The sequence below is a fragment of the Nyctereutes procyonoides genome, unplaced genomic scaffold, assembly GCF_905146905.1.
Source record: "Nyctereutes procyonoides isolate TBG_1078 unplaced genomic scaffold, NYPRO_anot_genome, whole genome shotgun sequence".
NCBI lineage: Eukaryota > Metazoa > Chordata > Mammalia > Carnivora > Canidae > Nyctereutes > Nyctereutes procyonoides.
The window spans coordinates 31881227-31903553 of record NW_026575132.1 but is presented as its reverse complement, the minus strand read 5'-3'; the positions used below and the strand labels follow the sequence as shown (position 1 = coordinate 31903553).

General features: G+C 43.9%; 1 protein-coding gene across 1 annotated transcript in view; it reads right to left on the bottom strand.

The window, feature by feature from the left end:
- Window positions 1-19480, bottom strand: part of WDFY4 (WDFY family member 4) — a 284669-nt gene extending 265189 nt beyond the window's left edge. The window contains exons 1-2 of the mRNA XM_055345541.1: window positions 19384-19480; window positions 1840-2090 (exon numbers count right to left, since the gene is read on the bottom strand). Coding sequence (XP_055201516.1) covers window positions 1840-2073 — 234 coding nt within the window. The 5' untranslated portion in view covers window positions 2074-2090; window positions 19384-19480. The remainder of the gene's footprint in view (window positions 1-1839; window positions 2091-19383) is intronic.
- Window positions 19481-22327: the final 2847 nt, after the last annotated feature.

Below are 22327 nucleotides of genomic sequence, written 5' to 3'. Positions count from 1 at the left end.
ACCATCTCTATCTAATTGTCAGTATTACAACTCCCAAAATTTTCAAGAGAAATCAGAAATCTGATTTTCCATGTGAAAATGTTTCATTTTGAAAAAATGGCCACAAGGTCATGGTTAATACCTACAAGCCAAACAAAACACATTCTGAGTGCTATTTAGTATCCTCCACTCTGAACTAAACTCTCCATGATGGCAAAACCTCTATCTCTCTTCTTAACTCTCATAGCCCGAGGCCCCAGCACAGGGTATAAGAGCTTAATAAATATTTGTTCAATGAATTCTCAAATCAACAATCTAAAAAGGGATGAAGAAGGACCAAGCCCTGATTCTTGAATGAGAGTCCTTTCCACAAAACCAGAGCTGTGCAGATGGGTGGCAATGAGACAATAAAATGGCCAGACCCACACGTGCAGGGGAAAGCAAATTTTGGTGAGGAACAGGAGGTTTCTCACATTTTTCCTTCAGTAAGAGAAAGTTGACCTGAGAACTGGGAGAGACTAAACTGCCCTCCAGAACACTAGGGTTGTCAAGGCAGGAAGGGCTAGGAATAAGAAACCTGAGCTGTCTCTCCTAACCTAGTTCTTCTCTTTCAGTACATTCCCTATTTCCCAGTTATCCAATCTGTGAAATGGAATAGATGGGGTATACAAGTATAAAAGATGGAAGAAAATAATGAATTAATGGACAATAAGTTACTTGGCAAATTTTTTTACAGAAGGACATGCCTTCATTATTCAATGCATCCTAGAAATACGATCCCAAAAAGATCCCGATTCCTCTTTGGAAATCCTTAAATATTTGTGATTAATAAGTTAGGTGAAACAAATCAACAAGAGAGTTTCCCAATGAAAACTTGCCAAAGTCTCCATCTGTCTCAGTCTAGTTTCAAATGTGGAAAGTATCTCCTATTCTCTGTGCTTTGAATGTAGCTATAATGAGTTTTTAAAAATAATAACCCCAAACTAGAATATAAAAAATAGTGAAAGGGAATAAAGGGGAAAGGAGAAAAAACGAGTGAGAAATATGAGAAAGGGAGACAGAACATGAAAGACCCCTAACTCTGGGAAACGAACAAGGGGTAGTGGAAGGGGAGGTGGGTGGGGTATTGGGGTGACTGGGTGATGGGCACTGAGGTGGGCACTTGACAGGATGAGCACTGGGTGTTATTCTATACGTTGACAAATTGAACGCCAATAAAAAATAAATTTATAAAATAAATAAATAAATAAATAAATAATAACCCCAAACTAATAAGCAAAAATGAAGTCCTCATAAAAAGATGTGTTTCCAACTCTGCAACTAAACTTTGATATATTCAGCTGTAAAGCAAACCTCACCAGCAGGACCTTTGTTCTGAGACAACAAAGGGAATCTATTGTGCCCAAACTGTCATCAGCTGCCACTGGCCAGAATGATAGCTCAGTGAACAGGCTGGGCTTCTCTTAATGCCTGTGGCCGGTTTCTCCCAGGCCCCACTGTTGTTATTGTTTGAGGTTACCTGCCATCCCTGCAACCCAGGACACATATTCTTTCCCTAGCTCCAGAAGATCTGGTCTTTCTCTGGCTCCCACACGGGATTGTGGTTGAACAATATAATTTTTTTTAACTAAAGAGACAATATTACTCAAGAGCCAACTGTCCTTTCCAACTCTTCCTCATCCTGGAGATGAGGCTTGCTTGCCATCTCTATTAAATAGCACAATATTCCCCCCTAAGAAATCCACCAGAGACCACTTGTGATGATATTAAAACCACCGACTCCATGTCCAATCATCCCAGAAGTGTCCCCAGAGCACTGTATCATTTTTGTTTGTTTGTTTTAAAAATAAGAATACTGACCTTTAGGAAGAGTGGGAGAAGATTCAACAGGCTCTGCTGATGTTCAGCCGGGCTCCCACGAGCCAACTGTTGGTATTCCAGAAATTTCCTTTCTAGCATCTCCCAGAGAGCAGTGGGACCAGGAGATTCCTCTCCATGTGGGAAGTCAGGCTGAGCAACATCAGGCTGGCCTTCATTTTTGGAATCTGGATACTCAGCTCTGTCTTCAGCCCTTGAAACGCCTTCCGCCTCCATGCCTCAGCAAAGCAGATCTGAATTTAGAACAAAAAGACAAAAATGTAAAGTCCTGTCACAGCACTTCCTGATAAACCCAGTTGTGGGACAAGGTATTATACTCACTCATTTCAGTTCCTATTGAAGATAGTTCCACTAAGAATCTGAAACTGAACTGACTAAAATAGAAAGACTTTTTTTAAAAAGAGATTCTGACTTAGATGTGACTTAGAGTGACAATCTAACATGTGCTAGGCACTGTTCTGGGCTCTTTACACAGACACAGAGAGAAATGGGTAATCTTCTTTTCTTTCCACATAAGGAAGGAAACTGGGTAGGCCAAGGCATACAGGCAGCTAGGCACCAGCTAAAGTGTGAAACTTTAACACCAAAACTTGTTTTTTGTTGTTGTTTTGTTTTGTTTTGTTTATTACGTGCTGCTGTTCCTCCTTTAAAAGGCCAACTAAGGGATGCCTGGGTGACTCAGTGGTTGAGCGTCTGCCTTCGGCTCAGAGCATGATCCTGGGGTCCTGGGATCGAGTCCCGCATTGGGTTCCCTGCAAGGAGCCTGCTTCTCCCTCTGCCTGTGTCTCTGCCTCTCTCTCTCTGTGTCTCCCATGAATAAATAAATAAAATCTTTAAAAAATAAAAAATAAAAGGCTGACTAAGTAGAAGGGATATGTGCAAATGTCACCAATATTTATACAGGCATGTAATTCTATATCTTCAACGGTAACTTCCTTCCTTGTGCCACATGAGTCTAAAAGGAAAAAGGTTCTTCACTCTCAGCATTATTTTGTTCACATTCCATATTTTTAGGGAACTTTGTCCTCAAAAGGACTCTTTAAACCCCATGCTAACTTAAAGAGTTTATTTATTAGCATATACAGGTGTGATTTGTGCAAGGGGCAGATCTTGTGTCAGTAGGTATGAAGACAAGAACTTATGTGATAAAAATAGCCAAAGACCAATTTGCCAGAGAGGTAACCTCAAGAAGATGCCTTTGTTTGTGTCCTTGACTTTTCAATTGTCCTAGTCTTCAGTGGAGTCGCAACTAACTCACAGCACAACAAAGATTTGTTTGTTGCATGTCAGGAGTACAGGAAACTCCACGTGCAGGCCAGAATTCCCAGGCTTCCTGCAAGAAGCCCTCTCCAAACAGTGTCACGGTATAGGAGTCCATCCTAGAGTCCATCCAGTGACCAACAACTACTAATCATGGGGTAGCAACAGTGGGATGGGCCCACAAAGATGTGTCCACAAGTGTTCTGCTCTGGGCTACAGCTGCAGAGGGAATATGTCAGACTTTATTTTTAGCCCAGCACACACCCCCTGCAGGCTAGAATGGAAGTGAACTAAGGGTCATGTGGCCAGAGCGACCACCCCTCTTTGAACCATTCTCACCCTTTACATACACAACTCCATGAGTCCCTAACACTTCTTTGAACACACGTGTTTATTACACTCAAACTTCATTTTCTTATTACAAAAGCCATGTAAGTTCAGGGTCAAAATAGGAAAGAACAGAGTATTAGGTATCAAGTATTAAAACAAAAAAAAAACAAACAGCCTTGAAAATTCCCTGAGTAGACAGAACCAGTTTACCCATATAAGCAAAGCTTAATTTAACTTAATTTTGCAAAACTAACTTGACCTTAGTTGTTTCTTGCTTACACATCTGAAAATCAGAAGCAAAACTTAAATTGTTTTCCAAGATTGATATAAGGCAACTGCTGACCAACTGCCTGTGATTTAGGAAATTCTAACATTATAACCAATCACTGTGAAGAATAAAGTCACTGCGTTCTTACTCTGTAAGCTGCTTCATAACAATACACCCCAGAGTCTCATTCCATATTTTGGGTTGAGTGTTCCCACTTCACAAACTGTCTTTCTTAGTGTATGCACAATCAATTTTCACTAATTACTATTTCAGTGATACACATTGGTTTTACTTTTGGCTATTTCTGAGCCTTTGACACTAGCTTGCCTAAACCCAGGAAAATGACTGTTGGTATTCCAGCTTTTATCTATGAATATGTTATTTAATAAAAAACATACTCCTTATATTGTTAAAGCAAACTTTTTATTTATACTTTTGTTTTTGATGGTTGGTTGGCTGGGGTTTGGTAGGAATTTTGTTTCCTTAATTGGGTTGATCCTCAGGGGTAGGCAGTGGGATGCCTCACATCCCAGCACAGTCTTCCCTGACCTGGACCAGGCTTCTGTCTGGCTTTATTGGTTTATTCAGTTATTCTTTGACCCTCCATTCCCCTCTCTCTTTCCCTTCTTCCCCATCCTGCCCATACCACCTGCTTAACAACATGGGGCACAGGTAACACGATTTCTGAATACAGGCATTTTGAGTTCCCCAAATGACCTTCTGCATCTTTTCCACAGCTCACTTTGTCACTCAGCCTTAGGCCTTCAGATCTACCAGTGTGGCTCTGTGTTTGTCAGCTTCATTTCTTCTAACCTCTGCCCCATGTTAAACAGTGGACACATGGGCAGCTTGGGTGGCTCAGTGGTTTAGCGCTGCCTTCAGCCCAGGGCCTAATCCTGGAGACCCAGGATTGAGTCCCATGTTGGGCTCCCTGCATGGAGCCTGCTTCTCCCTCTGCTTGTGTCTCTGCCTCTCTCTTATGAATAAATAAAAAATAAAAATCTTAAAAAAAAAAAAGTGGACACACGCCTATTTGACTTGTTGACTTTGCAGTCACAGACAGATTGTGCATGACTTCCTGTACTGCACTCAGTTTTGTTCTGGACATTCCCATGCAGGTCCCTTCACGAGGCTGCACGTGACTGGCTCTGGGTATGGACTTGGGAGCAAGAGTGATGAGTCAAGGGTATATATAAACCTGCTTACTTAGACTGAGTACCACCAACTAAGATGTGTCCAGAAAGCTGGCACCAGATGACATTTTGCCCACAGGCTCTTCCACCAGCTCACCAATTACCCAACACTCTAACATCTGCCAATCTGATGTAAGTAAAGTGATCTTTCATTGTCATTTTAATTTGCATTTCCCTAATGACACTGAGCATCACAGATGACTCTTAACTATTTGCTGTTCCTTTTCTGCGAACTCACTATTCATAACCTTAGCTTATTTTTCCTTGCCTGTCTTTCTCTTTTTGCTTTGAAGGAGTATATTCTAGAAACTTGTCACTCATTGGTTCTAAAAAATCACAAATATCTTCTCTCAACCCATTTTTCTTATTAATTCATGACTTTTTTGTGCAAAAAAGTATCATGAATATTTTTCATGTCACATCTTCAATTTGAATGGCTTCTGGTGACTGTAGAGCCATGTTGATTGTTCATTTAATTAATCCCCCACACATAAGCATGTAAGTAGTTTCAAATTATTCACTACTATAAATAATACTATAATGATAGGTCTTGTGTCTAAGTCTTTGCATATATCTACTATTAAATAATAGATTGTAATACATTCTTAAATTCCTACAATGGAAATAGCTGGATCTTAACACAATTTCCAAACCTCTTCTCCTTAAATATTGCATCAATGTATAGCCTTCTGACCAAGAATGCACAACACTTCACACTTCCTTACTTATCATTTTTTAATTCTTGCTTACTTGGTAGGTTAAAAAGCAATGGTATTTCTGTTACATATCACCACATACCTTGCTGTACTGTGTGTCTGTCTGCTGCTCAGTCTCCTTCAGGGATCCCTGAAGTGATTTTCTGGGGTCAGACACCAAGCGTTCTCTTTTGATGAGCTCCCTGTAGGAGACCTCAGCTACTCCCCTGAGAGCTACATATCTGCTGAATGAATGTTAGCTCCATGAAGGAAGACAATGTACCTATTTTAGTAGTTGGTACTGCATAGATGCTTAATGAAATGTTACTGTATAAATGGATGAATGAGTGAATGAATGAACCTATATACTGATGGCACTCAAACCTCTCTCTCTGTAGTCCAGATTCTTCTTGTAAACAAATTATTTTCTCTCACTTCAAGATCTCTACTTGGGTTTCCCCCAGACTCTGCCAATTCCTATGTCCCAACCAAACCACTATCTCCATCACCAGTAGAACCAGTGCCAGGTCCAGGATGGACATCCCAATGTACAGGATGGCTGTTAGAGCCAAGCTAAGTGTTGCCTCCAGCACATAAAAGTCATTTTGTAGCCACACTTAAAATAACATGTGATATTCAATAACATGCTTCTGTGGGCTTGAAGTCACGCCACATTTTCAGACTAAGTAGGTGAGATGAAAAAGTGCCTGGGGAAAGTGGCTGGAGATCTAAGGGGAACATCAGAAATCACCTTAGATTTCCTCTGAAATTAAGAAGCCGTATTTACTGAAGTGAAACGTTTGAATCATGTTCTCCCGAACACAGTGCTCGCTTCGGCAGCATATATATATGTTCTTCTGAACAGAGATGTTTTCAAAACAAGAATTTCTAACAAATGAGGATCCATGAAATCTCATGAAGAAGTTGTCTAACTCAATTGTCGGGCTGTGGCCATCCTCCCTCCTGGTCCTGCCCATTACCCTAGACTTACGTCAGTTTTATTTGTAAGAGGAAGGTAACAAGGAGTAACTAACATCTCAGGGCTCCATGACAAATGGCAAGAAGCAATCATTCTTATCCAGGAACCTGCCCACTCATGCAGCCACCAAGTAGAAAGGAGCATCAGGACTAGGATAGGAGTCACAGGACAGGGGTCCAGTTCCAGCTGGGCTGCTCTGATCCCTTAATCAAGTTACTTACCCCCTGACACTAAATTTCTCCTCATTGAAATGGCCTTGGTGATCTCAGCTCTACCCTCCAGCCTTTATGCGCTGACCACAGAAGAGATGTGGGACAGTGAGTCAGTGCAGAATGGCTAGAAAGGTACCAGAGTGGGTCAAGAGCCTTGGTTGTGTGTGGTGGGTGGGTGCAGAGGAGATGTTCCCTGTCTGTGTATATGTGCAGGGAACTAGATAATTAGTCTGCAGTGACAGTACAGGGAGGGATCCCCGGGAGTGGCTATGTGGGTCTCCAGAGATGGGTATCATTGTCCATCCTTACTCCTACCCCACCAACCCTACATAAATCCCTAGCATCACTACAACTCTGTTTTGTGATGTGTCAGAAGCAGAGTACCCAAGACATCCAGCTTGCAGCTGTGCACTGGAGGATTACATCTGGAGCCTGGAGAATCAGCTGCGTTGCTGATCGGTGGATTGCTAAACCAACTCTCTATTGACTGTTTCATCCTTGACTCTGTGGAGTGATTTACCAAGTAAAATCTCGGGATATAAGATGTGACTTAGCAGCCCCTGGAGCTAATGTGCCAAGAAGCTACTCTGGGGGAAATGGAGCAGGAAGGTTTATGGAGTCACTGTCCAACAGGGCAGGTCTCAGGGGAGCCTGGGACTCAGTGCCTTCTGTAGAGAAGCTCAGACCTGGTGACAAAGAGCTGCTCTAGTATGATTCAGGATAGAAGTCCTCCCCCTGTTTCTCATCTGCATATGTGACTCTTCCCACCTCTGGGTTGTACAGAGGCATACCCGTTTACCATCAACGTCACAGGCATTTGGCCCCACGCCCCAGAGCCGAGGAAGACTCTCAACCAGATAATACAGAACAAAACAGCAACTTCCCATGCATGGCTATAAGTGATCTGTTTTCCTTTCCATTAAAAAAATCAGTTCCTCGCCACATATCAGCGGATCCAAACTCTCATGGTTCTGTGTCTGGCCTCAACCTAGAGCTCTCAGAAAAAAATAACAAAGCCATTCTTATTCCAAACACATGGGCAAGGTGGGGCCTCGCTTCCTCTTCTCCACCATTTCCTGCTAACAGGAGAGCTTACAACTTAAAAGTCAGTTGAGCTGTTGTAGGAAAAGTTATAGCAATATGGATTCTCTGTTCACCTCACAGCCTACTGTAGTGAATCAGAAGCGCTGAGGCAGATAATTAGTGAGCTGTAGATTCAGACCACAAGGAGAGATACCAGGATATATATCTATTAGAATGTCTTTAAAACAAACAAACAAACACAAACCGTTAAGTGTTGGCAAGGATGCATGGACACCACAGCTCTCACCCCAACTGATGGGAATGCAAGTAGTATAGTCACTTTGGAAAGCAGCATGGCAAATTTTTGAGAAAGTTAAACATATACTTACCCAGCAATTATGCTCCTGGGAGTTTACCCTAGAGTACTAAAAACTTAAATTCATACAAAAACCTATATGCAAATGTTTGTAGTAGATCTAATCATAGCTGTCCAAACCTGGAAAAACCTAAATGTCCCTCAAAGGGTGAAGCAATAAACCAACTCAGGTAGGTATATCCGTACAATGGGATGTTCCCCATGGTAAAAAAAGAACACACTACTGATCCACAAAACAACCTGATGGACCCCAAAGGTCTTATACTGAGTGACAGTAGCCAGTCTCAAAAGGCTACATACTGTGTTATCCCATTCCCATGACATTCTGGAAAAGGCAAAATTATAGGAACAGAAACTACATCAGTGGCACGTGCACCTGTGTGGTGCGACATGGGCAGGAGACAGAGATATTACCATTCCTTTGCTTCTGCCTCTGCTGGTTTTGAGGGGCTCCAAGCTGCAGGCCCCCAAACCAACCACAGGCCTCTGAACATGGAACACATGACCTCCTTCCTTGTCTGCCCTGCCCAGGGGCCACACAGCCTATGCATTCACGATGGCCACAACCCCAACCTACACTGGCTTCCCTCTATCCCTCAGAAAGCCCTGTCCACAGATGCTCCCTCCACCTCCCACTTCCATCTTCTCATATCGCCACCTCTCATATCTCACCTGACCATCAGGGTAATTACCAGTTGTCCATGAAGGAGCAAAGGAAGAAGCGACAGAGCTTTGTTACAACAGCAGCAGGTGCTCCCTGGGGCCCAAGATTCCCTGCTGGGTCTGCTTCAAGCTCCTGAATAGCCGATGTTCAAGAGAGAACTCTGGTCTCCCCCAGAGCTCAAAAGCGTGGCTCTGCTAGATAACACCCCCACAGAACCCACTGCCAGGGGCAGCCTGGGTGGCTCAGTGGTTTGGTGCCGCCTTCAGCCCAGGGGACTGATCCTGGGAACCCAGGGTCGAGTCCCACATCGGGCTCCCTGCATGGAGCCTGCTTCTCCCTCTGCCTGTGTCTCTGCTCTCTCTCTCTCTCTGTGTGTGTGTGTGTGTCTCATGAATAAATAAAATCTTTAAAAAAAAAAAAAAAGAACCCCCTGTCAGACAACCCTTCTTATGTACCTTGAATTTATCAGCAGGTACCACGTGGCACCCACAGCATGGGGCTGTACCTTCTTAGGAACAAGGAGCCAGATTTGGGGTTGTGGGTAAAAGATACACCCCCTCTACCTGTCTCTGCAGCTTAGAACCAACTGGACAAGGACCAGACATGCCCCTATGGACAAAGGACCCCCAAGAGAAAGAGGTTGTCAGTAACATGGGGAAATGGAAGGCCCTGCCTCTTCCTGTTCCACAGAGGCTGCTGCTCAAAAGAGGTTTCACTAGCATCCTGACCTGATCTGCACCAACCAGGACCAGCTCAAGTACAGGAACAGGACCATGCCTCAGTCTGGGAACGGTACCTCTGAGTCGGGCTATATGGCACGCTTGATTCCTTAGTACGATGACACATACCACCCTAAACCTGGACTTTTGGGCCGGACCTGTCTCACTGGACCCCTACCCAGCCCCAAGGGCAGACCCAGAGCAGCATCAGACAGATCAGATTCAAATCCTAGCTCTACCTCTCTCTAACTTTCTGCCTTAGCGACTTCTGGTCTCTGAGCCTCAAAGCCCACACCTATAAAATTGGAACGGTATCTTCTCACAAGGCTGTGCAAAGAATTAAGCAAGTAAATATATGTGAGAGTACTTCCAGTAGAAGCTAGATGTCCACGGAGGGCCTGTCCCTCTTGCCCTGTGGCTCACAGGCACCGCATCAGCCACCACACGTGCCCTACCGTACTCGGCTCCCATAGTGTATGTTGCTCCCTCGAGGCTCCTAAAATCTGCCTGCACTTCCCAGAGGAGCCTAAGCCCAGATAAACCTCCGTGGGTGTGCTCTGGGGCCTCGGACTTTTTAGGGTCCAGCCCTGCTGCCAGGGCAAGCTGCCCTCACCCTAGACCTGGCTTCTCTTCTGTAGCAGCCCCCTCCTGGCCTGTCTGCCAAGTGTGTCTGATCTCAGATTTTCTCACAAGGAGGCACTAGTTTGAATGGACAGCAGGATTACTAAAGGGATTCAATTAAGGCTTTGTACCTATGTCCTGGAGGCCACAGAGACAAAGCTAGAGGTGGGAGTTGGCCATCTCGAAGATAAAAGAGGGAACTAGGAGCAGGAGTGCTATTCCCAAGAGTCCCCAAGAGCCGGCTCCAGGACAAGCACAGAGGATGCACAGGGGGACCCCTCCTGTGGCGAGCATTCCTGCAGACAATGGCTGAGGGGATAGAGGAACAAGTGTGCTGGAGATTCCCTGAGAGCCTTGACACCCAGTTCCAGTGCAAGGACCAACAGCCAGCCACCTCCCCACCTCCTCCATCAGCCAAGGGCTGAGAGTGCCCACAGGCAGAGAACAGCAGCACCGGGGCCCTACGCCCTGCCCCAGATGACTGGGTTATTTCCAGAAGTTGAGGAATCCCCCTCCCAAAGACTAAGATGGGGACTCTAACAGGAACTGGGCAGCTTGAACCTGCCACGACCCCCGTAACTTCCTTTTCTGATTCCAGTCCAAGCAGTCCTGGTTAGCACACACCTCTGCAGTTTTTGCAACAGCAAGAGAGTATAGGAACTCACAGTGTCCTCCTGCAGGAGGGTGCCTAGTTTTATATCTCAGTATGGGCACTGGCTTCCACATTGCTGAAAATAGCCAGGGAGTAGTCCCCCTGGTCAGACCCTCAAAGCTTAGCTGCAACTGAGCTGTCACTGTCTGCACAAAGACGTGGACTGGTGATAGCAGCACGAGTAACAAGAGGCCCAGCGCCCATCACTGGCAGCCATTCCAGGATAGGAGCTGAGCTGTGGCTTGCACTCCCCTGGAACATAAGAAGTGCTGCCTCAGGGCCAGTACTGGATGAGCAGCTATGGGCAGAGTCATCAGTGTTCTCTCATCTCAGGAAACTTGTGAGGTGGATATTACTATTCCCATGACACGGATAGGGAAAGCAAGACTCAGAGACGCTGACATTCAGGGAGCATAGGTGACTTATCTGAAATCAAAGTGCTAGCAAGCATCAGAATCAAGGACAAAGCCAGACTTTTCTGACCTCAAAGCCCTTCACCCCTTTCCAGCAGTCCAAGTTGGCCTGACACAGTCCTCAACAGTAAGAATATCTCTTGAGGACCCCTGGAAACTTGTTGCCAGTGGCACCACAGGGACTTTCCCCGGCTGGACTTGCAAAGGCGGCGCTGATCCCTGGCCAAGGGTGGTCCTGTGCTGGTCGGGTCTGCCATGTGGTCCCAGCTCACCCTGCAAGCAAGCTGGCCCAGAACAGAGCACTGTGATCTCACCATCCCCACAGGCAAGCACTGATCTCTGGGAACCACAGAGGTCAAGGATTCATGAGCCCGGGCATGAGGTGGGTACTAGCTGGCCAGCCGCTTCTGGGCTGCCACCAGTAGCACACCTAGCACACCCAGCATGAAACACTTGGCCACCAGGCTAAGCCACCAGAACCATGGCTCTGTACAGCTTTCTCTGTGTGGTGGGCCACTTGATTATCAAACATTTAAGTAGCAAAATTGCCACTGGTCCACACCTGGGACTTGGAAGCTGACCCTCAGGGGTGCAGGTGACTCACTTCCCACCTATAACAACAGATGCCTTAAGGGTATGTCTACCAATGACGGTTTACTTTTCAAATTAGCTTCATGTGCAGAGCCTTCACATTTCTCTTCTGACACCCAGTTGTGCATTTTACCGGAATGAGTCTCCTACAGGCTAGTGAATTTCTGGATGTGTCAGAGATATTTTCTTACCCAGACCTAATCCTTCTACAGGAAATGGGAGAATGGCACTGAGAAGGATCAAAAGGAGTCAAGGTGAGCCCACTGCTGCCTCATCTCTTCCCCAGCTTTGCCCAGCAGGCCTTTCCTCCTCCAGTCTCCCCCCTGTCCCCCACAGACCCCACAGTGGCAGACTATGGAACATAGCTCCATCATGTCATTCCCTTGCTCAAATGTCTTTGGTGGCTCCTCATGTTCTCAAGGAGCACTCCCAAGCTCTTGTCCATCAGTGATATGGCCCAGCCTTCTTCTTTACCTAACTTCCCACTGTACCCCCAATGGGGTCTGGCCCAATGAACTGTTCACTCATAATCTGATCCTTTGCCTTCATTTAGAATGCTCTCCCTGGGATGCCCCTCCTACAGCCCCACATAACCCAACCCAGTCACCTTCCAAACACAGCTCCTAGCTGCCTCCTTGGCCACAGATCCTTCATGTTCCAACCAAGAAAGTCAAACTTCCAAACTCCAGTCACCACTGAACCATTCCATGCTGAGAAAGTAGTCACCACCAGCACTTGATGAAGCAGGAGAGCAAGGTTCTTATCTCACAGAGTCAAAGAATGAATTCACAGACAAAGGGGAGTGAGCAAAGCAAAGAGATTTTATTAAGCAAGGACACAGAAGAAGCTCTTAGGAATGAGAGGGGACCCAACCAAGGGCTTTTATGGTTGGTCTTTTATTGAAAACTGACCAGGGAACTTAATTTTTTTTTACATCTCTACCCCCTGATAACACCATTAAGTAAGGACTGGTGATAACATCTTGAATGACTTACTTCTTCTTTTGGGTCTGGTCATTCTTTGTGGGCACAACGTGACTGCCAGAAAGGACCCCACTTCTGACGTTCAGGGCAGAGTGCTCTGGTTTGTTCTCTTATCTCTGGTTTCATTAGGACTCAGCATTTCTGGGATTTTTGGTGAGCCTGATCACATAGCCCCCTAAGCAAGCCCTGTCACACAGTCCCCTAGCTATCCCTCCCTACCCAGCCCCACCTGTCCCTTACTCAATGACAGCACCTTCCAGTCTTCAATCCTCCATGCATACTATCAGCTCCCACTGAGTAATTACACTCGCGTGTTCAGGGTTATGATCACCTCTAGGTGCAAGTGAAAGGGGGAGCCTGGTTGTGAAAGCCCCTTGTGTCCGGATGCAGTGTGAGAAGTCAAGCAGTATAAAAGTGAGCACTTTGGAATTCCCAAATCTATCCACACCTACTGCCTGTAGTAACTGTGGTACCTGTCACTTTCTTCCTTGTGTGATCGTTATTCATGAATACACCTTATCTTTCTCTTTCTGTATTTCCTCAATCCTAAGTTTCTATCAATTATAGAATGACACAATTATTTAATTATATGGGGGAAGGGGATCATCACATTAAATACACATGTCAATATTGATATTATTCAGACACTTCAAACTGTGTGAGGGAAGAAGTAATTCTTGGAATCAAGGTGATGTTTTAGGCGTTTAGATTCTGAGAGAGATCCCTTCCAGTAGGGGGAAGCAGTGGAATCACTGGGGGGGGGGGAGTACCTGCTGCCCCCTCCCATTAATTTACATAATTCAATGTTTCCTGGAGGCAGGTATATGAAAGCAAGAACTAAAAGTTACAAGACTGCGTTCTGATCGCAGAGTATTGCCCCTGTTTTGTTTGGTTTTTGTTCTCTTTTGAATATCTGGACTTTTGCCCACCCTGATTCTCCTGGTTCTTTAGTCACCCTTCCCTTTGTACAAAGACCATGGCAGTCCCTCCCCACCTTCACAACTGCACCCCCCACCCCCACCCCCTGCAGCTGTTCACATGAGCTGGATACACCGCAGAAGGTGAGAGCCTCACACACCTGTGGAGGAAGTGGACAACCTCCCCAACCCCACTCCGGTAAAGGGGTGCTCTGCATTCTCTGGGCAGACACACAGAGGAGTTCCAGGATCATTGGACCCTGGTTTAGTATCATCCATCACCCAACCAGCCACCCCTTGCTCATGGATTTGGTCCACACCCAAACAGGGGGAGGAGGAAGGCTGTGGGTTCGTCGTAGCATTCTTCACCCTCATTAACTCCTGATATGCTCAGACCAACCTCCCTGACACAGTTTCTTCCTGAGTACATCTGTATTCACCTGTGCCTGTATATCACTTTTTATTTTGTGCCTGTCCTTTAAAAAACAGTATTGGAGTGCTACTTGGGGAATTTTATTGTTATTATCTTGTTAAAATAAAAATTAATAGATAGTTCCTTTTTTCCTGCATACTTACTACTTTCCATGTGGAAGCATATTTGACTTACACCTGATGTATAAACAGTTTCATTATATCAATCATCCATCATCATATCATAAACATAGTCTATGTTGCCTTTTCCCTTAAATGATCAGATTTAATGACCAAGAAGCATGCTCTTGGTCTATTGCCTATAACTGACTTGCTCACTCCCTAATTACGGGATGTTTAGGGTGTCTCTGTTGCTGTTACGGACAATGCTAGGATAAAAAGGATCCCCACACAATCTTTTTGCTTACTAAATTCTCATAAAAAGGATTACTCATTTGCTAAAGGGGAAGAGCAGTTTTCACACTTCTTCCAAATGTTGACTATTCCTCTCCAGAAGTATTTCCTCAACTCACAGTGATGGTGGCACCTAATTCAAAGTGCAGAGATGTTAAGTTCAAATCTTGGCTGAATTACTGACTGTATGAGGATAAAGGACCTTACTTTTCCCAGCATCCATTTCCTTATCTATAAAATGGGAATAATGAAAGTGATCTCATTGTGGAGATTATATAAGATTGCAAATACCAGGGCCCTGCCCAGTGTCTGGTTTATTTTAAGTACTAAATTCATTCTTCTTACCCTCTCTACTTTCTTTCTCCCTGGAATTATTTGGGACAAGTGGCTTTTCACTTTTCTGACTTCCCATCTTTCTTGAACTGTGTTTCTCGCAAAAGCCTCTGGCCCTGGAACAGGAAGTACCTCTGAAGGTTACTGCCCAGAAGAAACACAAAGTCAGCCACAAATTTAAGCCACATGCACAACTTAAAATTGTTTTGGTAGCCACATTTGAAAAGTAAATATAAAGAGCCGAAATTAATCAAGCCATTTATTCAAATATATTTTTAAAGTCTATTTTATTTAACCCAGTATATCCAAAATATTATCATTTCAATACACAATCAATATTTTTAGGTTTTTATTTATTTTTAGGTATTAATTAGATATTTCATATTTCTTTTTCTTGTTGTTTGTAACATCTCTGATACCTGATGCGAATTTTTACATGTATAGCACCTCTCAATTTACACTGGCCACATTTCAGGTGTGGTTCAAGGCTTCTGTGTTGGATAACAAAGGTCTAGACTTTGAGACTTAAGCTTCTAAGAGGTGTGCAGATGCTTCAAATGGGGCCATCAGCCAAGGGCTTAGGAGTGCTGCTTGGAAACATCATTTCAGGTGCAAAGCACACGTGAATTTTGATGGTTTGCATAACAAATGGAAATAACAAATGCAAATCCCCACTTGTAAATACATAAATAAATGTAAATAAATGCATTTTAAAAAGCTCTAGGGTGTGGCTCAGGAATTTTGAGCGGCTCATCTTCTTTCTTTCCCTCCCACACAAGATATCTACCCCCAAATCCCCAGGTGACCAAGCTGCCTTACTTTTCTACTATGAAGGTCACGTGGGGACAGGAGGTACAGAGACTTCATTTCTACACTTGTTGTCTGATATACATCTCCATCTTTCTCTGTTCAAACCTATATTCTGGAGTAACCACCACTTTGCAATATGTTCCTTCTGCCCTTGACCTAGCTCAAAGTATGACAGTTCTATTCTCCCTGTTGCTCTGGAGTCATCTTCAATTTTCATCTCCCACACATGACACATAAAACATCATCAAATCTCACACTCAGAAAGTACCTAGAATCTCACCACCCTAAGCACTTCTCATTATCTCTGCTATCACTTTGGGGTGAACCACTAATACCTAAATTAGTACAACAGCCTTTTAACTGATAGTCTTGCTTCTTCCTTTGCTACCCATAGAACAGCTGAAATTATTCTTCTTTAAAATGCAACATAGGGATGCCTGGGTGGCACACTGATTGGGCATTTGCTTTCATGCCCAGGGTGTGATCCTGGAGTCCTGGGATCCAGTCCCACATTAGGGCTTCCTGCAGGGACCCTGCTTCTCCCTCTGCCTGTGTCCCTGCCTCTCTCTATGTGTCTGTCATGAGTAAATAAATAAAATCTTTAATAAAAAATGCAGGCATATATCAGCAAGTCAAAAACAGGTACTTTCAGTGACAATTAAAATGATATAAAAATATACACCACTTAGGAATAACTCTAGACAAAATGTTAACTATTTTATAAAGAAAATTATAAAATTTTGTGTAAATATTTTAAACAACATGTTTAAACAACAACATGAGGATACAAACCATGTTCATGAATTAGAGGAGTCATTTTCATAAAAATATTATTATATCTCTCCAAATTGTATTTTCAATCAAACTTGAATATAGCTTTTTTGTAGAATCTAATAAAACTGTTCCTAAAATCCATACGAAAGAAGAGTGTACCAAGAATGTCGAGATAGAATGGAAGAAGAAAAAAAAATAGAGACTCTTTTCAGATATCAAAATTTGTCATAAGCCTAGAATTAATCATATAATAGAGTACTGGCAAAGGGATAAACAAATGAACAGAATAAAGAGCCCAGAAACATGACAACTTGGCTTAAACAGAGCTGGTGTAGATCACTGGCTGAAGAATGGCCTTTTTAATTAATAGACTTAAGATTCTTGGCTATCCATATGGAAAAACAAAATTAAATGAAATGTTACCCTTTATCTCACACCACAGAGAGAAATCCTTTTTAGATGCACCAAAATACTTAAATGTGAAAGGCAAAATTGCAAAAGAAAATAATAATGTAAAAGAATAATTTTATGACTTCATAATGGAGGAGAATTTCTTAGATAACACACATATATCCTAAAAGAACATAAAGTTAAATGGAGCTCATTTGAGATTAAGAACTTTGATCATTAACAGAATTTGCAAATAATGTAAGGAGACCAGGAACAAGAGAAAAGTATAAGATACATATATAACAAAGGATTAATATCCAAATATGTATTAAATTATAGAAAATTAGCAGGGTAAAAAAAGACAGACAACCCCAACGAGAAATGTACAAAATATTTGAATAAGAAAAGAAATCCAGAATGGCCAATAAGCATATAAAGAAATGCCCAACCTTAGTCATTCAGGAAATGCAAATTAAAAACCTAGGTAGATTTTCACTTTCACTAGATTAGAAAAATTTAAAACCCCAGGACTGTCCAGTGATGGTGAAAGACGTGGAGCAACAGAAACTTATACATATTGCTGATGGCTGGGCAAAATTTTGCAATTGGTTGAGAAAGCAATTAGATATCATCCAGTAAGGGTGAAGATTTGTGAACTCTCTGATCTATCAATTCCACTTTCCAGGTTTATACCTTAGGGACTTCTTGCACACATACCTCGGGATACATGCACAAAGGGCGTCCTAGCAGTACTTACAAGCACTGGAGCATCTAACAGTTTATAATAGAAAAACAAACACCCCCCAAAAAAATCCCAAGTGCCCATCAGTATTAACTTGGGGAACTATATTGAGATATATTCATATACCACAGAATACTATACAGCAAGCAGTAAACATGGATGAATGAGAGGTATGTGCAACAAACAGTATGAAGGAATTCCAGAAACATCATTTGGAGCAAATGAAGCAAATCTTTAAAGAATATTTAATTCTTATTTACAAAGTCCAAGAACATGCAAAACTTAATAACTCGAATCTAGATACGATATGAGGTAAAGATAAAATATGAAGTAAAGATCTAAAGATATGAGGTAAAACTAGAAGAAAAGCCATGGAACAATAAGTCCCAAATTCTGGACAGCCATGTTCTCTGACAAGAGAGGGAGAGGCCAAGCCTATGAAGGACCTCAAAGATGCTGATGATTTAAAAAAAAAAAAACACTTAGGTGATATTTCTTATACCTTATACACTGTTTCTGAATTTTCTTTTCTACCTACTCCCTAAGTCTGGGGAGTACAGCCCAGGCCCTCACACTGAACAGGATAGTCCTCTCTCAGTTGATGGCGTGGCATCCTTCTCTGGCGGGGTCACCCAGCCTGCCCCTTACTGTTCTCTGCCCCCCTACCCTTGGCCTCCACCAGCCCTCATGCGCTTTGCCTTGACATTCTCCATTCCCTCCTCGAGAATGCTTCTCACAAACCACGGGGCTCAGACTCTCCTTCCTTCAGCTCTCCACCCAGAAGGCGCACACATTCCCAGACTCCCGAGCCCCTACTCCTAACCCCCTGCTCTTCACCCCACTTCAGCCTACTGCACCAGGTACCACTGGCCCTCTCCACTGGTGGCCCTGATGCCTGGCAGGAAGTGGCTCTCCGTATGTATTTCTTGAAGAATTAAATGGATGATTTTGCAGAAAATCATGTCAACAACGAAATGTCCTTGAAAAGAGTAATACATAAAATCCCGAATCATTGGACTAGCTCCTCACCACTTAAGAGAAGCTGGGACTAAGGATTGATTTGGTGTTGTTGAAGGTAGGATTTCAGGAGAGAAAAGCAAATTCTCTGTGATCCATGTGGTCCTGCTTATTCAGAAAATGTTGGCATTTCTAACATGGGATGTGGTCATTCACATGAGGAAAAGGAGGCCCAGAGGTATCTACTTCTCAGACCCCCAGGGAGGGACCCCCAGACCAGGACAAAACTAGCTCTCTTGGTGACCGGGCTGAAGCAGCCCACACACTGCTCAGCACCCTTCAGAGGCCTGTGTGGGGCTGGGCAAAAGAGGCTCACAGTCGGCCTCCCCCTCCATTCCTGGGTATTAGCCCACACAGGCTCACGTCTAGCCTCTCCCAGGTGTAGCAAGCAGGTCACCTTCCTTTGCAGAACTGTGAGAAAGGGCTTGACCTGAGGTAGGGAGATGAGGAATGGAGCTGGAGCCCAGCCCAACTCGGCAGACTCCAATGGTGACAGACACCTCAGCAGAGCCAGGCATTCGAGTGGCCTTGAACACCTACACCTCCCACCAGGCACACACTTCCTGCTCATCAGCTCACCTCCTCTCCCACATCCACAAACCCAGATCAGGTCCTGGTGGTCCCATGAGTTCCCATGCTCAGCTTTCCAGGAGGTGGCCAGTAGGCCCCACTCTGACAGACAGGACCTCCATGCCCACCTATGGCCTGGTGTGGCCTGGCCAAGAACAAGGTGACATACCCAGTGGTGTGGTGTTCAGGGCCTGCAGACGTCAGGTGGCATGGGTGCCGCCATACCCAGCCATTGCCCCTCAGGCCTGGGGGAAGAGGACTCAGCCAGCATTGTTAGTCTCCGACAATGTTTCACTATGAATCACTTGAGCTGTGTTTCTGCGCATTTCCTGGAGAAAGCAGAAGTGGAGAGTCAGCTTGCTTCTGCCCTTTACCCAGACATCAACAGAACTGCCTGAGTTCTGGTGATTGACTTGGGCCCTGAAGAAAGGCCGCTTAGGGCAGTATGCTCAGTGGTCAAGCAGTGCTAGCTGGGGCCAAGGACAAAGAGGAAAAGCTAGTGAATAGTGGACACAGAATTTAGCCCTGTGCTATCCAGTTGGACTTCTGCTTTTTCCTAGGTCCTACCTATCTTCTCTGAGCCTCTGGTAAAATACAGATAACAGCAGTGTTTAGGTGAATTTAGTTAGAGATGTGTTGAAAGTCCATCCGTGGACACTGCACAGGTTCACGAGCCTCCTCTCTCTCTCAGGCCCAAAGAGAGCTTCTCTTGGATTCCTTCCTCCTCCATCCTCAGACCTAAGTTATTCCAAGAGAGTCCTCCAAGGTTAGATGGCCAGCTGTGGATAACACTGAAGTCATGATTAAATAATAAGATAAAGTTCTCTGAAGCAACATCATAATCCTCTTTCCTTCAGGTATATTGGGCTGAATAATTTCCTATACCTATCCATAATGTCATCCATGTAGCATCAGCCAGCATGTCCATGCAAACATAATATCTCCCTGTGCCACACGAGCAAGAGCAGTGGTTAGTGTGAATGCCTGATCCTTAAAAGCTAGCTAATCACCTGTTCCTAGTTCACAATCAACTGATCATTTATAAGTAACTATAAATGAGGAGCAACATCCTTCATTATGGAAGGCAAAAAGACTCTGAGATGGGTACAAAAATGAAAATACAGTTGTAATGAAACTCAACTCTTGCCAGGGCAAACTTTCCAGTAGACAGCAGCCAAAATGGGAGACTCTCCAGTTTAGGACCTAGGCCACATGCTCCTGACCCCAGGCCCATTCCTCAGAAGGAGGCAGAAGTACCAGCATTCTTACTTAAGCTTTCATTTCTCGCCCACTGTCCATGGATACAAAGGAAGTTACCCTGGAACCTGGAAGCCTGGAAGCACAGGAGAGCACCTAGGGTCACCCTAAGACATGCAAGAGTGTATATAACAGCACAAGAATCACCTTGTCAGGCCGTAATGAGTTCCAATTTTTTTAAAGAAACAAAATCTCTGGTTATACTATTTCCAAGATCCAGGATACCATATAGTGTGCACCACTGTGGGAAAAGAAATGTTAGTTTTCTTGGCAGCTGGGACAAGACTCTTCCCCAGGGATACCTGCTTTTCTTGACTGAGGAGGGTAGGTAATTAGAGGCTGGGCTGCTGGGTTGAAAATCTCAGTTGATATTTTCACTCCTGTACTAAGACAGTTACATCTTTACATCATTTCTTATTTGTGGGCCAGAACTATCATTTTGCCATAAGGAACAAATCAAGTAATACTTGCAAGTGGATTTTATAGAAAGAGCTATACAAGTACAGGCTGTTATTATTCAGAAACTTGCCTGTACTCAGACACTGAAGCAGCCAGAGAACTATGAACTGCTCACGTAGGTATGTATTTTTGTTGAAGAGAAATCTGAGAGTCTGTGATTTTTTTAATGTCCAAAAATAGCAATTATACTTCTGCTTCCATTTATGACAATGTAACTGTTACAGAACATATCCTCCCACTGAAGGTAACTCTAAATAAATAAGACAACTGTTCCCCTGCAATGAATAGCATGCAGCAGAAGACTACAGTCCTTGAGATAAGAATAACACAATGAATGGGTGGTGCCTTGGCTTTCTTCTCATGACTACTTCCTGACAAGGTGCAAGCAAGTGGAGGCCCAGGGGCAATAACCTCCCGGAACTAAAAATATGTAAGATGGAATGGGCTGGAATGTTCAGGGCAAAGTCCTGGGAAGAATGCGTTTTGTAGGAACTCATCCTGTCTGTCCTTGGCCAGGGGTTGCCTGTGCATGCACAGGGTAAGACTCCGACAGACCTAAAGCACCTGTCCCAAGGGTGAGAACTGAATGGAAGTAACAGACACTGGGCAGTGTGAAGAAGCCTAGAGTTACAACCCATTCAGATTGGAAAGACCTCACCAAGCATGTTGAGAATTCATCTTACACTCCAGAAAGGCCACACAGAGGAGTAAGAATTGCACCCTAGAGTAGCACCCATGAACTAGGAATAAGTTCAAAATGGAAATAGAAAAGCTCCTAACTCTAGGAAAGGAACAGGGGGTAGTGGAAGGGGAGGTGGGCAGGGGGATGGGGTGATTGGGTGACAGGCACTGAGGAGGGCACTTGACAGGATGAGCACTGGGTGTTGGCAAATTGAACTCTAATAAAAATATATACATATAAATGAAAAGAAAAAAGAAAAGCCCTAACAAATAATAAAAGCAAACCTGGCAGAAAAAAAGGAGATGCCAGTAGTTAAACTGCCAACCACAACAAAACTCATCATCCCTTCATGAAAGAAAACATAACGCAGCATCCCTTCAATGTAACATCTACACTCTCCAGTATACAACTAAAATTAGTGGAAATCTGGAGAAAAAGAAAAAGGTGATCTATAACAAGAAAGATAACTGTCAATAGAAACAGATCCCAAGATGAACCGCATGTTGGAAGTATCACCCAAGGACTTTAAAGCAACTATTAGGAATATCTTCAAGGACTTAAAAGAAAGGATAGTCATAATAACTGCAAGGTAGGAAATTTCAGCAAGTAAATGGAATATATAAGAGGATTGGAATGTAGAATATCCAATGGGAAAAGACAGTCTCTTCCACAAGTGGTGCTGGGAAAACTGGCCAGCTACATGTAAAAGAATGAA